The sequence below is a fragment of the Meles meles genome, chromosome 5 (assembly GCF_922984935.1).
Source record: "Meles meles chromosome 5, mMelMel3.1 paternal haplotype, whole genome shotgun sequence".
Lineage (NCBI taxonomy): Eukaryota > Metazoa > Chordata > Mammalia > Carnivora > Mustelidae > Meles > Meles meles.
This window is the reverse complement of record NC_060070.1, coordinates 99,745,345-99,760,118: the sequence shown is the minus strand read 5'-3', so window position 1 is coordinate 99,760,118 and position 14,774 is coordinate 99,745,345. Positions and strand designations below refer to the sequence as shown.

Sequence of the window (14,774 nt, the reverse complement as noted above, 5' to 3'; positions counted from 1 at the left end):
TCTGCCAGTGAGAAGATCTAATGACCAGTGTTAGCTAGGGAGCTGAAGAATGGGACTGTTAACAGTGTAAAAACCAGGAGTCAGGCAGACTGAGTTTAACCCTGACTCTCCCATTGACTTGCTTCCTGGCCTCAAGGAAGCCAAATATCCTCTCTGTGTCCATCAGCTCCCTCCCTGGTAAAGTTCCCATATTAATACCACTCACACATATGGTCGTTGTGCAAATTGAGTGAGTTGGTATCACTAAAGTGTGCAGAACAATCCCTGGCATACTGTGTGTAATAATATGTGTTATCTGTTATTGGTTCTTCTTGTTATTTAAAAGTCAGAGCCTTCCAAGACCTGATGCCATCCTATCTTTGTAATCTTACACTGCAATTCACCTTCTTGCCGCCTGCTCATACCCACCCCCTCCCCATGCTAACTCACTCATTCTGGGACTTGTCTAAGACCTTCCCACCCATTGACTTGCATGGTTTCTTCCAGTTGGATTGCTTACCTTCACCTGTTAAAACCTTCTGAAACTTTTAAGCATCAGCTCACTGTGGTTTTTGTTTTATTGTGTTGTATGTATGTATACACATACATACATACATATTATATATATATATACACACATATGTGTGTGTATATATACATAGTCTTTCCCTATATATATATGTGTGTGTGTGTGTGTATATATATATATATATATATATATATATATATATATATAGTCTTTCCCAATCCCTCCTACTTCATTGAAAATTAGTATTTTCCTCTTTGTGTGTCAGGAATATTGAATGTGTGCTTCCATGGTAGTACTCATGTTTTTTAGAAGTTATCATCTATGGGTGGTTCTCTGTTCCCACCGGCCAGTGACTTTTTTTTTTAAAGGAATTTATTTATTTATTTGTCAAACAGAGAGAGCACAAGCAGGGGTAGTGGCAGGCAGAGGGGGAAGCAGGCTCCCCTTTGAGCAAGAACCTATTGTGGGACTTGATCTCAGGACCCGGGGATCATGACCTGGGCTAAAGGCAGACACTTAACCAACTGAGCCACCAGGCATCCCCAGGCCAGCAGCTCTTAACCAGGGTAATTTTGGCTTCCAAGTGGGATGAAAATCTCATCCTGGTTTTCTTGATTTTCCTGATCCTGATCCTGATTATCCTAGTTTTAAAAATAAAAGTCTATGTCTCAGCAACTCCCTCAGTTCCAGACAAATTGGGACAGTGGTCATCCTATCTCTAGAAGACATTTGCAATGCCTGGAGACTTTTATTTATTTATTTATTTTTTAAGAGGGAGAGTGAGCACATGAGTGAGAGTGCAGGGAGGAGGGGCAGAGAGAATCTTCAGCAAGGTCCATGTGCAAAGCCAGACACAGGGCTTCATCTCAGGACCCTAAGATCAAGACCTGAGCTGAAATCGAGAGTTGGATGCCCACACGACTGAGCCACCCAGGCACCCCTGTCTGGAGACATTTTCGTTGTCACAGTTGTCACAGGGAGGGGGAGATACTACTGGCATCTGGTGAGAAGAGATCAGGGGCATTATAAACATCTTATAATGCACAGGACCACCCCACAATAAAGATTGTTTGGCTTAAGATGTCAGTAATGTTAAGGATCAGAAACCCTGGGAGAAGCTATTATTTGTCTTTGTAACATGTAAATGGGAGATGCTGGAATGACATAATAACAAATGCAGTTAGATTATGTCTCCCAGTAAATATTGAGTAAGTATTTATTTACCTCCTGATATTTATTTGGTACCTTATGAGATCTTTTCTGTATAGTTGCAAAGGGGTGATATCTGGTCCCCTGTCCTTGATGAGTTTGCAGTATGGTTGACACACAAAACTAATGTTTGGGGGAAAATGAAAGAACAATTCTAGGCAACAAGCAATTAAATGTAAGGCAATCAAAGCAAACAGTATGTATTCAAAGCATTTATGGATGGGAGAGAATGCTCCAAGAGAGAAAGAATATCATTATCTTAAGTTACATGTTTATTCCCTCTAGCTCCTAAATCATATCACACTGTTTCAAATCCCATTTGCTAAGGGCTTGGTTGTCCAGTTTCCACACACTCAGGTTTATAGAAATGCCAGGGAGTGAGTCTAGTTTTGCCCTGTCAAAGCTCAATTTTGTACCATTCATTTTCAACCATTCCCTTGGTACCCTAATTTGGTTGATAGGGGGGCAGATCTCCCAGGTGAGATACCTCAGAGTTATCTTTACCTCCTAGGGTTCCCCCTACCACCTTGTGTTCTTCCACCAAGTATAACCAATTTCTCCTCTGCAATGTCTGGTTTCCACCTTATCCCACTCCCTTCCACAGCATATCTACTGTTCAGTCTCAGCTAATAACCCCGTTATAGATGTCCAGTCTCCCACTCCTTCTTTCCCCCCCAGGACAATATTCCCCATACACAATTAGTTCTCCCAGCCTCAAAATGTCCTTCTTCAGTGTATCCACACATCTAAAGTCTCCATTCCTTCCTATCCCAGATCAAATTCTTCTCTTCCTTTTCATTTTTTTTTCTTAGCTAGAAGGAATAATCCCCTTCTCTCAAATTTGATAACACTTCCCTCTTGTTCACTTAACACTATATATGTATATATATATGTATATATATATATATAATATATATATAATTATATATATATATATATAATTTTGGTGTTCGTGTGGTCCAGATCCTTTCATAAAAGTTCTGTATCTTTTCTAATCCTAGCAACACTGTTACCATAGGGCATTAGGATATTAGACCACTTATAACTATTGTTGTTGAGTGAACAATGAAGATAGAGATGAAATGAGACCCCTTCCCGCCCTTCCCCCTCTTCAGAGAATGCTGGATTCTAGCAGTTTTTCAATGGCTATTAAAAAGTCCCCCTATCTCTTCTAAAAGAAATGTGGACAGTTTATTTGGGTCACAAAGTTAACAACAGGATAATGACTATACATCTCTGGGGTCCTAACAATAGGGAAAATGTGACTTCTCACTTCCAGAGAAAATGTTTTCTAGGGCCATTTTGCTTTCCTTGCTACTGCCTTTGTCTTTACAGGTCAGCTACCGCCACAGAACTCAGTGTTGCCTTCTCCTGAGCAAACATTGATCTTTGGCCACTGGCCACCTTTTTTTTTTTTTTCTTTTTAATGAAATCCATGTACCCAATGTTGGGAATTGAAAATTGACATGTAAAAATGGCAAGATATTAAGGATGTGTGAGTATAACCATCAATTTCAGGGATTTATGCCTCCCGCTTTAGAGTCCTATTCACTATAGATGGTGTATTTTGTGAATATAAAATAGAACAGATTGTCAGTTTACCTTTATATGTACAGATCTATAAGAATGACAGGGAGAGGGGAGAAGAGAGATGGCCTCAGGATGTCCAGAAGTAGGGAAAACCAAAGCAGCTCAGGACTATAAATTGTCCCAAGTTTCCAGGAAGGTAAAACTATATCTGGAAATTATTAATGAAGAGCATACCCATGTCATATAATTAAAGAACACTTCCTAATTTAAAAATATGAATAAATGAAAATAAAATGTTAAAATAAATAAATGAATAAAAATAAAAAATGAATAAAGTCTAGCACTTAATTCCTTAAGAAAACTTTTAAAAATAGGAATATTTTTTAAAATACTAGGAATAAGAGTCTTCCTGCTAAATAAGATGGAGAGTTCCAATGCTCTTTGCAATCAAGATCCAATATCATGTTTAACAATGGAATATTAGAAGTACTACTCACATGAATACACCATGACTTTATAAAATATATTTTAGAATGCTAGGAAATGCAGTTATAAAAGCAAAATTAAGGCAATGTTAGAGAAAATATGTGATGGTTCACGAATTATATAATTGTTTAATAGTAACTTAAAAGATTTCAACCATTAACTGCTGTAATTTATAAGTTGAGTAGCTTACTCAAAAATTATTTCAGTTTATGGAAAAATAATATTGTATAAGCCAGTGGTATAGTTATGAAACATACCAAAATGCATAATAGCAACTAAAAAATATGCTGGCTGGGAAAACAATCTTAACAAGAGGTATATTGGACTTATATGAAAAATAAACAATATTCTATTGAATTGTTTAAAGGGGAGACTTGATTACATAAGAAATTGCAACATGTTTCTAAGTAGATTGACTAATATTGCAAGGACATCAGTAGTTCCTAAATTAATTTTGGTTAAATGCAGCTACAGTCATTTTATACTGAATAAAACAGCATAAGATGATTCTAAAGTTCTTCAGAAAATAGAGATCAATGACATAAAGATAATTTTTTATAAGAAATTGATTTTTATGGCAGTAGTGATGGATAGCTCAAAGGAATAATATTTAGGTTACTATTTTTAAGGCAGTGTGATACTTACAGAAGAATATTTGGATATTAGTGAAAATAACTTCAATTAGATATAAATATTAGACATATAAATGTAACATGATAAAAGAAATAAAGGAAATAAAGGAAAACAAGTGTTAGTCTATAAATAGGGTTAGTAAATTTGACTATTTAGAACACTTCTCAATCTAGATTCACACTTCAAAAAATACAGCAATGTGGGGCACCTGGGTGGCTCAGTCAGTAAAGTGTCTGACTCTTGTTTTCAGCTCAGGTCATGATCTCAGGGTTGTGAGATTGAGCCCCTGATCAGACTCCACACTCAGCAGGGACTCTGCTTGAGATTCTCTCTCTCCCTCTCCCTTTGCCCCTCCCCACCTTCTCTGGCGCTTGTCCTCTCTCTCTCTTTCTCAAAAAAAACACCCCAAATCCACCAAAGTAAAATCCATATGGATTAATGAGTTAAATCAGGTTTACTGAAACATATCCATTGCTGGAATATTAGAAAAAAAATAAAATTGAAATCAATCATGATATGATATGGGACTAAATGCATTTTTCCTTCAACTTTTAAAAATTTCCATAACTTCTGATTTTGCATACATTTCTTATTAAAAATATATGATAATTTTTCACTTAAAGGAACAAATAATCTAGATTAACTAATCTTAATTATTACATATGCCTTCTTCAATATGTGGGCAGGACTGTTGCCCTTATTAACAAATGAGAAACCCAAGGTGGAGTGCATTCTTTCTGTTGGTTGATCAACTATCCTTCTGTCTGTTTCAGACCCTATTTCAGCTCCAGGGTCCAGGCAATTATATTTAAACTTCTATGCTGAAACCAGGTCATCCAACACAGAATGCAAGATATGGAGACTAGCCTGGGAAAATATGAGCAGTGAGGGTGGTGGGAGGGGGAGGAGAGATTCATTGCTAGTGTTCCCCTTACAAAAGGACCCAGTGAGCAGTACCCATACAAATTTAAAGTAATCACAGGAACACCGTATACTTGTTGCCCAAGAAAGTTTTGGAAAACAAAGGAGGTAAAGGATAGCTGGAAAAGATAAAGCTGTTTATGATGAATTGGATCCAAAACCACTAGCTGAAAGGGTCCAAAACCATCGAGTCTTCCTTTTCATAGAAAAGGGATATATGTTCCCATATTTTATCCCATTCTTCCTGAAACTCGATCAAACCCACCAATGGGACTCTAGGTGTTATGGTGGGCCGTTTGATATCTTATCTTTCCATTTTAATGGGGACTTACCAGCAAGGTGGAGGTAGAAGAGAGACATGCCAATTCATATGTTTTGATATTCACTATTCTTCCTTCCCTAATACCCAAATATTCAGCTGAATGCCTTAGGACACGTATCTGCTATAAATTCATTTTTTATCTAATTTGTCTGAGATCTAAGCTTCCTGTGGAGGTCCAAGATCAAAGTATCTGATTCCTTCTGATGTCAGTGCTGACATATAATGTGTACTGACTTAGTTCTGTCTATAACCTCACAGTGGGAGGCGGCCAAGCTCCCTGGGCACCTTTACACTGTGCACTTTCATTTCAACTAGGGAGTCTGTCAGGTATGTTGCTGATTGGAGCGTCCATGTAAATAATTCATGGGAGATTTTTAAATGTTTTGGGGCCTGCAAAGGAAAGATATGCTTGTGTTAGTCTTTTATGAATAGATGCGGACTTGAAGAACAAGATGGAACAGATCTCCAATGACAGTCTTTCAAAAACAAGATAGCAATATCTTCAATGGGTTGAAAATAGGTGACTTGTCATGTTTGATTCCTCTTCTATGAAGTGGTGTTGGTTTTACCAAGGGATAAAAATTTAAAGCCTTTTTCCCCCTTTTTTAAGTTTGCTTCTATATGACAATGTATTATTCTTGTTCTTTGGTTATTTGCTGATCTCAATAAACTATGTCTTTTCCTCCTGGTGGGAGCAGTAATTATGGAAATGACACCAAACTCAGTAGTTGGCATAGGACTTAGCATTGTAGGAAGACGAGGTTGATGGCATAAAAAGTTCCTTCCTGGAAGAAACTCAGCCTCCCAAGAGGAAGATGAGACTGTCATACAAGGAAAGGTGACTAATGATAGAAGCAGTTTTCCAAGTCAAATGAGAAACTTCAGTCAACAAGTATTGAGGCATAAATCAATGTAGTTTAAGCTGTCCAGGAATGGTTCTGGAAGGATCTGAAGATCCCACAGGGAAACAAGGATACCTGAAAGTTCTCATAGCTCTAAGCAAGAGAGTCATCCCATAGTTAGGTCATATCCCATAGCAGATACATGCCAGGGAAAAGGACTGTGGGAAAGGAGAGAAGATAGGAATAGCATAAGTTTAGCAGAACATTAATTGACGTATCACAGAAACAATGTAAACAACATGATTTCTTTATCTCACTTGCCTGCTCCAAATCAAAATTATATCACATATACTTATACTATGTCATTACTCTCCCCTTCCTCACCTCACTTCCCCTTCATTATTAGATTAAATTGACGTGGAAAATTGGTACCCTTTCCCCCAATACTGTCTGTTAGGGTGTGATACAGACATGATCACTCTCTGCTAATGCACATCAAAACAACTCTTGGGAAACAGAGAGAGGAGATAACATACAGGTTAATAAATTAGAATTTATATTACATATCAAAGTGGTTAAAGAATTTGGAAGTGAGATATAAGAAAAGCAGGCATGGGAAATGTTGATGACAGTGTTGCCACACACCCTCCACCCCCACACCCCCAACCTTCCACCCCCCTCACCACTGTCCCAGGGATCATTCTCAACCTTTGTTTTCACTGTAAGACCCATGAAAGAAGATGTTTGCATGCATGCCATATTTCCATGCATGTGTCCAACCCAACGTTCTTCTTAACTCCCCGCTGCTATCCTCAACTCTACACAGTATTATGTGGTGCTTAGAGTACGGACTCTGGAGCCAAGAATCTTGAATTCTGTCAAGTAAGTAAGATCTGCCTCTACTTTGTATGTGGTCTTGGGACATTAGTTAACCTCTTTGTACATCAGTGGCCTCCCTTCTAAAAGGGAGATAATAATAGCACTTACTTCAGGGATTGTTGTAAGTATTAAATTATGTGATAATCTCTATAATTGCTATTTAAGTGTTATTTTCAATAATTAGCCTGTTCCTCTTCAAAAGACATGTCCTGGAATACAAATGAATAAGGGCATTATTAACTGAATTTTGAGTTTATTTTAATTGGTAAAAAACCCTATAATTTAATAAAATGTTTTTTAATCAAATCAAGATACCTTGATGTTTATAAGAAATAGAATGATACACACCTCAATACATAATGTATTGTGACAATACTTAATGTGTTGTGACAATACATAATGTGTTATGACAATAAGTACTTAGGAATAAGTACTTCCTAGCTCATGAGTTAGGAAGTACTTCCTGAAGGAAGTAAGGCATTGGGGGAGATGAATAAAAGGTAGAGAGTGTTGGAAGATAGGATGAAAAAAGATTTCAGGGCTAGGATATTTTAAGATAATTCCTACAGGTGGGAGATGAGGTAATTAGGGGAAGAGCTCAGACTTCTGGGCTCAGAGGAGGGTGCAGCCAGACTGAGCACTATGTGTCTATCAAGTACTTTAAAGGAATTAGACTTGAACAGCTGGCCATAGGGACTTTAAGATATCAAAGTTAGAAAAGAGTATACTTTCTAAAAATAATGCTTATAATGTGTAAGCCAATATGTACATTAAATTTCCATGAAATACTCAGATAAATGGTTCTTTTGTTTCTTCCTGAAGTTATCATCATCACAGTAATAATCCAACCTCAACACAACAGCTGAGCTTTATAGGGTCCTTCATAGTTTACAAGGTGCCAAACCATGTAACTCATCTGCTTTCATGACAGTTTTAGAAGATAGCAGACCAAATTTTCCCATATCACTGAAAGAAAACTGCACTTCAAAGGGTCAACTAGTTTTCCTGGTAAGCCCAGATATAAGTTCAATAGGTTCAGTAGTCCCATTCCAAAACTTGTATTCTTACCACCTGCCCTGAGGTCATGTACAAGTACACACATGCATATGCACACATATGCACACACACATATACACATGCACACATGTACATGTTCAGACACACACACACACATGCAATGAGCACTAGCCAGAATGTGATATTGGGACTTTGTTACTGTGAAATGCTTTTCCATATGTGTCATCTGAAAAAAACTTCCCACTTTCTTGAACGTTCTTGTTAACAGAAAAGGAAACTAGTATCAGTATTCAGTTAACAGTGAGATAATTTTATAGAACATAAAAGCAGAGTAAGAGCAAGCCCATGTTTTCAAGGAGGCTATAACTTCTTGGGGGGAAATGTAAAATACATTCATGCCCTTATATTTATAGTATTCATTCAATAAAAACTCATTAGCACCTACAGCCACCAGGAAGTTGGACAGCCACCAGTAATACAGTCTGAGTGGAATTTTTTTTTTAAGATTTTATTTATTTATTTGACAGACAGAGATCTCAAGTAGGCAGAGAGGCAGGCAGAGAGAGAGAAGGAAGCAGGCTCCCTGCTGAGCAGAGAGCCCGATGCGGGGCTCAATCCCAGGACCCTGGGATCATGACCTGAGCCGAAGGCAGAGGCTTTAACCCACTGAGCCACCCAGGCGCCCCCTGAGTGGAATATTTTTATTTTCAATTGGTTTATTTTCATGTGCACCAAAAAATGTTTTGTAGTTTTTTCTGATGCAATAGAAATATATTGTTTTACTTTCTCTAGATTACAAGATCTCTTCTGTCTTCTAATCTCCCAACTATAAGTGGGGATAGTTCTTAAGTCCCTGACCCATATCTAGATATTAAATAAATGTTAACCTTCTTCTCTTCCCTACCACTGTTATATCTTGCACTCAGAATCTGTCTGCTTGGCTCTCCAATATTTTTGACTCTGGCCTACTCTCCTTTATTATATTTTGCTCAGACTATTGCAGTAGTCTTTCAACTGACCTCCTTCACTCCCCCATAGTTCACTGTCTTCATTATAGGAAGGCTCTTCATCCCAAGATGAAAATAATATGTCACTGCCCTACTCTAAAATCACCACCTCATCTTCTGTGGTATAAATTCCAGATTCCTTAATTGAGTTTTCAAGACCACTTATTTATTTATGACCTCCATCAAGTATGATAACTTTTTTCTTTTACCACTCCCCACCCTACATCCACATCTAAATACACAACTTCAGTTCTCCATGTCTGGAGCTATTTTCAGAGTCCCCAGCTTAGCTTTGCATGTGCCATCCTGTATATAAGAATGTCTTTCCACCATATTATGCCTCAAAACTTGAGTCATATCCTTTGTGAAGTCTTTCTAACCTTTCAGGCACAGTTAAGTAATTCCTTTTTTGTCTTCCCTAGTATTTTACTTACGTACTCACTATACACACTCACTATAAGGCTCTCAACTTCATCAGCTTAGAGGTCTGTTTCCCAGAGCCCCTGGAGAGCAGGGGACATGTTCCCATGACGTTTGTTATCATAGGACCTAATACAAACTCTGTGCATTTTCTGATTTAAGTCTGTCTCCACTACTAGAGCATAAACTGCATGATATTAGGACTGCTTCTTGTTCATTGTTGTATTTCTAGGCCTACCACATAGTAGGTGCTCAGAAAATGAATGAATGAATGAATGAGTGAATGGAAAGGAAAAAAGAAAGAAAGAAAGGGGAGGGAAGGAAGGAAGGAAGGGAGGGAGGGAGAAAGGGAGAGAGAAAGGAAGAAACGAATAAGCCAGTGAGAAAATAGATGAGCTCTCCAATGAAGAGTCTCTACAGGCTCCAAATGAGTCCTCCTACAACCTAGTCTGAGCACCTGAAAAGGGATTGCATGAATGAAAGAGTAGAATATGAGAAGGACTTGACAATTTCATTCTTTTTTTTTTTAAAGATTTTATTTATTTATTTGACAGAGAGAAATCACAAGAGGCAGGCAGAGAGAGAGGAAGGGAAGCAGGCTCTCCGCTGAGCAGAGAGCCCGATGTGGGACTCGATCCCAGGATCCTGAGATCATGACCCGAGCCGAAGGCAGTGGCCTAACCCACTGAGCCACCCAGGCGCCCGAGAACTTCATTCTTTTTTTTTTTTTTTTTTTTTTAAAGATTTTATCTATTTATTCGACAGAGAGAGATCACAAGTAGGCAGAGAGGCAGGCAGAGAGAGAGAGAGAGAGGAGGAAGCAGGCTCCCCACCAAGGAGAGAGCCCGACGCGGGGCTCGATCCCAGGACCCTGGGATCACGACCCGAACCGAAGGCAAAGGCTTTAACCCTCTGAGCCACCCAGGTGCCCCCTCATTCTTTAGAGATATTGAATCTGAGGCACTTTTGAAACTTCAGAATGAAAAATGTCTCAAACCTTCAGCAACCAAGATATTTGGCAAATAAATGCAAATCTAAGAAGTGACATTTAAAAAATTGATGAGAATGGAAAAATATAAGCAAACTTGGGGAAAAAGATAATCCCAAATTAGACATCTGGGGTCTCTCTTGTTGATGGTGCTTGCTTGTTCATTTTGATGTGAATTTCTATAATGTTTCTATCTGTGTAAAATAAAGATATCTACAGGGCTATTAATTTAGGGTACAGTTTTTATTAAGATAAACTGTAGATGGAGAAAAAAAAAAGATGTATATGGAATCCTATTAAGTTATTATATTAGATGGTAAAGACCAGGCTAGCTTCAAATCTCGTAACCATATTTGGAGGCTTTGTGACTTAGGGCAAGTAACTCCACACTCTGTACCTTTGTTTCTCTATCTGTAAAATGAGGACAATAATGGACTAGCCTTCTGGGATGGCTATGAAGATTAAGTGAGTGAATGAATGTAAAGCATTAGGAACAGTGCCTGGCATTAGGAACTCTCCGAGCATTAGCAATTTGAATTATGGTGATTATTTTTTTTAAAGATTTTATTTATTTGACAGAGAGAGAGAGAGAGAGAGATATCAAGTAGCTGGAGAGGCAGGCAGAGAGAGAGGAGGAAGCAGACTCCCTGCTAAGCAGAGAGCCTGATGCGGGGCTTGATCTCAGGACCTTGGGATCATGACCTGAGCCAAAGGCGGAGGCTTAACCCACTGAGCTACCCAGGTGCCCCTATGGTGATTATTTTTTTATCCAGTCTACCACATCATAGATTCTGGGTGGTTCTTAGCATAAATCATCTTATTTAACCTTCAAACAATCCTATGAGGTGGGTACCATCAATATAACTGTTTTACAGATGAGGAAACTGAAATACATGGAAAATAAGTACAATCCACACCAAGCAGGAAATCTGACTATATTTGTTTGATTCTCAGCCCGTACTCTTAGCTGTTTTGCTATGTTGCTTCTACGGACCATCTCTTATATATTTAATACCATAAACATCTGTTTTAGTAGGTTTTACTTGACTACGTCAGTAGAACTCTATATAGCATTAGTTCATCTTTATTTATTACCCAATGATATGATAGGTTAGTTAGCTCATTCACATATGGCATGATCACATTTTAAAGGCTGGAAGTGTTATGGCTTATATAATACATCCTGCAAAGAACTGGGACAGATTAGAGCAAAAGTGCCCGGATCATCTGTTTACCGTGGCAGCACCAATGTTGCGCTCTTCTGAGTTGAATATTCATTCTGTTGAGTAGGAAAATAAAATACAAATGAAATGTCAAGGGAAGAAAACTGTAACTAAAATAAGACTGCTAAAGTGAAATACACTTTAGTAAATTGCAAAGTAGTACCTGAGAGTAATATGAAATTATACAACTGAGGTCCAGAGAGGCTGAGAGACAGGATGAAAGTCACAGAGCCAGCTAGCAAGGAAGGGGGACTTGAACTCTGGTTTTTTGACTCCAGTCTAGCGCTCCTTCTCTCCTTCCACTATTACACAACCCGATATGTACACACTCATATGGATACATGTTTATTGATATGTTTATGTTATCTCTACATATGTTTAAATTCATGTTATAAAATCAAAGATAATCAAATTGTGAGTTTGTCATAAAAACCACAGTGTTAAGTAAGACTGGCTTTTAGAACTCAAATTTCTTTTTTTTTTAAGATTTTATTTATTTATTTATGAGAGAGAGAGAGAGTAGGGGGAGGGGGAGAAGGAGACCCTACTGAGCAGGGACCCCAACGTGGCACTTAATCCCAGGACCCTGAGATCATGACCGGAGCCAAAGGCAGACCCTTAACCAACTGAGCCACCCAGGCACCACTAGAGCTCAACTTTCTCAATACAAATGTGAGTTGGCCTGCTTGGTAAGATCTGATTGTAGTCTGGTTTTTGTATTGAAGCCATTGTGCTTACAAGGAGAAATTATTGTTGACTTATCCATATCATAAAAAGTATTCTTTGGGGGAAGTGATATTATCAAGTTTTTGTATTTATTTGTTTGTTTCTTTGTTTATTAAGTGAAGCCTAATGCAGGACTTGAACTCAAAACCCTAAGATCAAGGCCTGAGCTGAGGTCAAGAGTTGGATGCTCAACTGACTGAGCCACTCAGGTGCCCCTATCAAATCTTTATTAGATAATTAATATTAATTATACATTGGACGTGGGATACAGTGGCTTTTTTAGTTAAAAATATATTTCTAAAGGCATTTGTAAATCAATAAGCTGATACAACTCAATCTTTAATTGACAGTATCGTTTCTGGAATGTGAAGTATGTCAAGTGAGGGTTCTTAACCTTAACTGATTTGAGAACTAAATCCATTTCTTCCCTAACTTCTTTTGTCCCACAGATATGAAGATGAAGGTCATTGTGAACAGGCTGAACCAGCTCCCCCACCAGTCCCGGAATGGAGTGTCCCGAAGGAAGGTGGGCCGTCATGCTGCCCAAGAGGAGGGTGGCCTCCGAGAAAAGGTGGTTGCACCAGCTCCCAGTATTACTGGCGTCACATCCCAGGGTCACACCTGTGCTCCAGGCTCTCCTGCTCAGCAGGTGTACCTTCAAGAGACTGGGACCTGGAAGGAGGCCCAAGAGCAGTTGGTCAGATACCAAATGGCAGGTCAAGATCAGAGATTGCTGCTCTGCCCAGACTTCAGACAAGAAAGGGATCAGATGCAGGGGCAGACCCCGTTGAGCCAGGAAAGAGGCCACTTGGGGCTTTCTCAAGAGAGGAAAGCCTCTTGTGGTGCTACCTAGGCATTCTGTCCTCATTCCGTACACCTGGAAACTATTCAGGAACAGCTGTGATGGACACATGAAAATTGATGTGCTCATGGGCTTTGCTGAGACTTGCATTAAGGACAAAGATACAAAAACAGTTAAGTTTGGAGAAAGCAATTGTCCATGGACCAAAGTTACATTTTTTTTAAACAGTTCTTCCTGTTAGTAGCTGGGTTGAATTTAAGACTAGAAGAAAACTATTTGGGGAAAGTAGAGATAACCAAGAGCCGAAGCAAATTATTAGTGAACTCATTTTTCAGAGCACTGATTTTTGGAGAAGATAATGTGTACACCTGCCTAGTGAAGGAGGGAAGAGATTATATTGAATGAATTGTCTGTGTGTGAGGGGTCCTAATGAAGACCAGAGTAATGGGTCAACTGGTATCGAGTTGGGTAAGGATGCTAAAGGCAGTTTCACCTAATTCAAACATCTGAAGAATGCTCATCAGTGTTCAAACTGGACACTTTAAGCAGCCTGATTGTGTCCTTGGCTCTGAATCCAAAAGGACTTACACCCCAAGGGAGTAGAACAAAGATGGCAGAGGTGAGGAGAATCTCGAGAAACAACTTGTTCTCAGTTTTCCCTAAATATAAATCAGGACTTTCCAATCTCTGAGAGATTCAGAGGCTGTCCTATTTTGAATTAGAACAGAGAAAAGAAACAAATGTTTCCTTTGCAGAATTTTAAATAATGATGCTCTGGAACTAGTCCCATAGTAGGTACTGGCAGGAAGTCATCATGGCACAAGGCATCAATGGGAAAGTATGTCTTGCCCTAACAGGAGTTTTTGGGAACATTCTCAGACTTTTGTCCACTCTTTAGATGTATTATGGACATCTCAAACCTTAAAGCTGCCTTGAAAGGAGGGAGGCAGATTTCTCTGTGACATGGTATTGGATTCTGAGGGAGATAATGATTAAGTATCAAGATTGATGTTCTCCAAGAAATTTCAGTCCAGGCTATCTGTGTTTAAGAAGGGCATTGATGGGCAATCTGGCCTATAGAAATTTACTCTGGAGGTATAAACTGGCTTCCTGAATCCTTTTTTTTTTGTGTGTGTTTTATTTGAGCACTAATAGTATTTAAAAATATAACAAAGATTTGGGCAGATTAATTAGTCCCCACTAAACCTGTCCTTTATCTCTTTTTTGTAGTTTCCTGGTTTATGAAGTTATTTTACTTACA

General features: G+C 38.6%; 1 protein-coding gene across 2 annotated transcripts in view; it reads left to right on the top strand.

Annotated features, from left to right (window-relative positions):
• The window catches only part of LOC123941757 (fibrocystin-like), a 47,191-nt gene extending 32,930 nt beyond the window's left edge, over positions 1 to 14,261 (top strand). For both annotated transcript variants that reach the window (XM_046005453.1, XM_046005452.1), the window contains one exon: positions 13,161 to 14,261. In XM_046005453.1, coding sequence (XP_045861409.1) covers positions 13,161 to 13,564 — 404 coding nt within the window. In that variant the 3' untranslated portion in view covers positions 13,565 to 14,261. The remainder of the gene's footprint in view (positions 1 to 13,160) is intronic.
• The last annotated feature ends 513 nt before the right edge of the window (positions 14,262 to 14,774 follow it).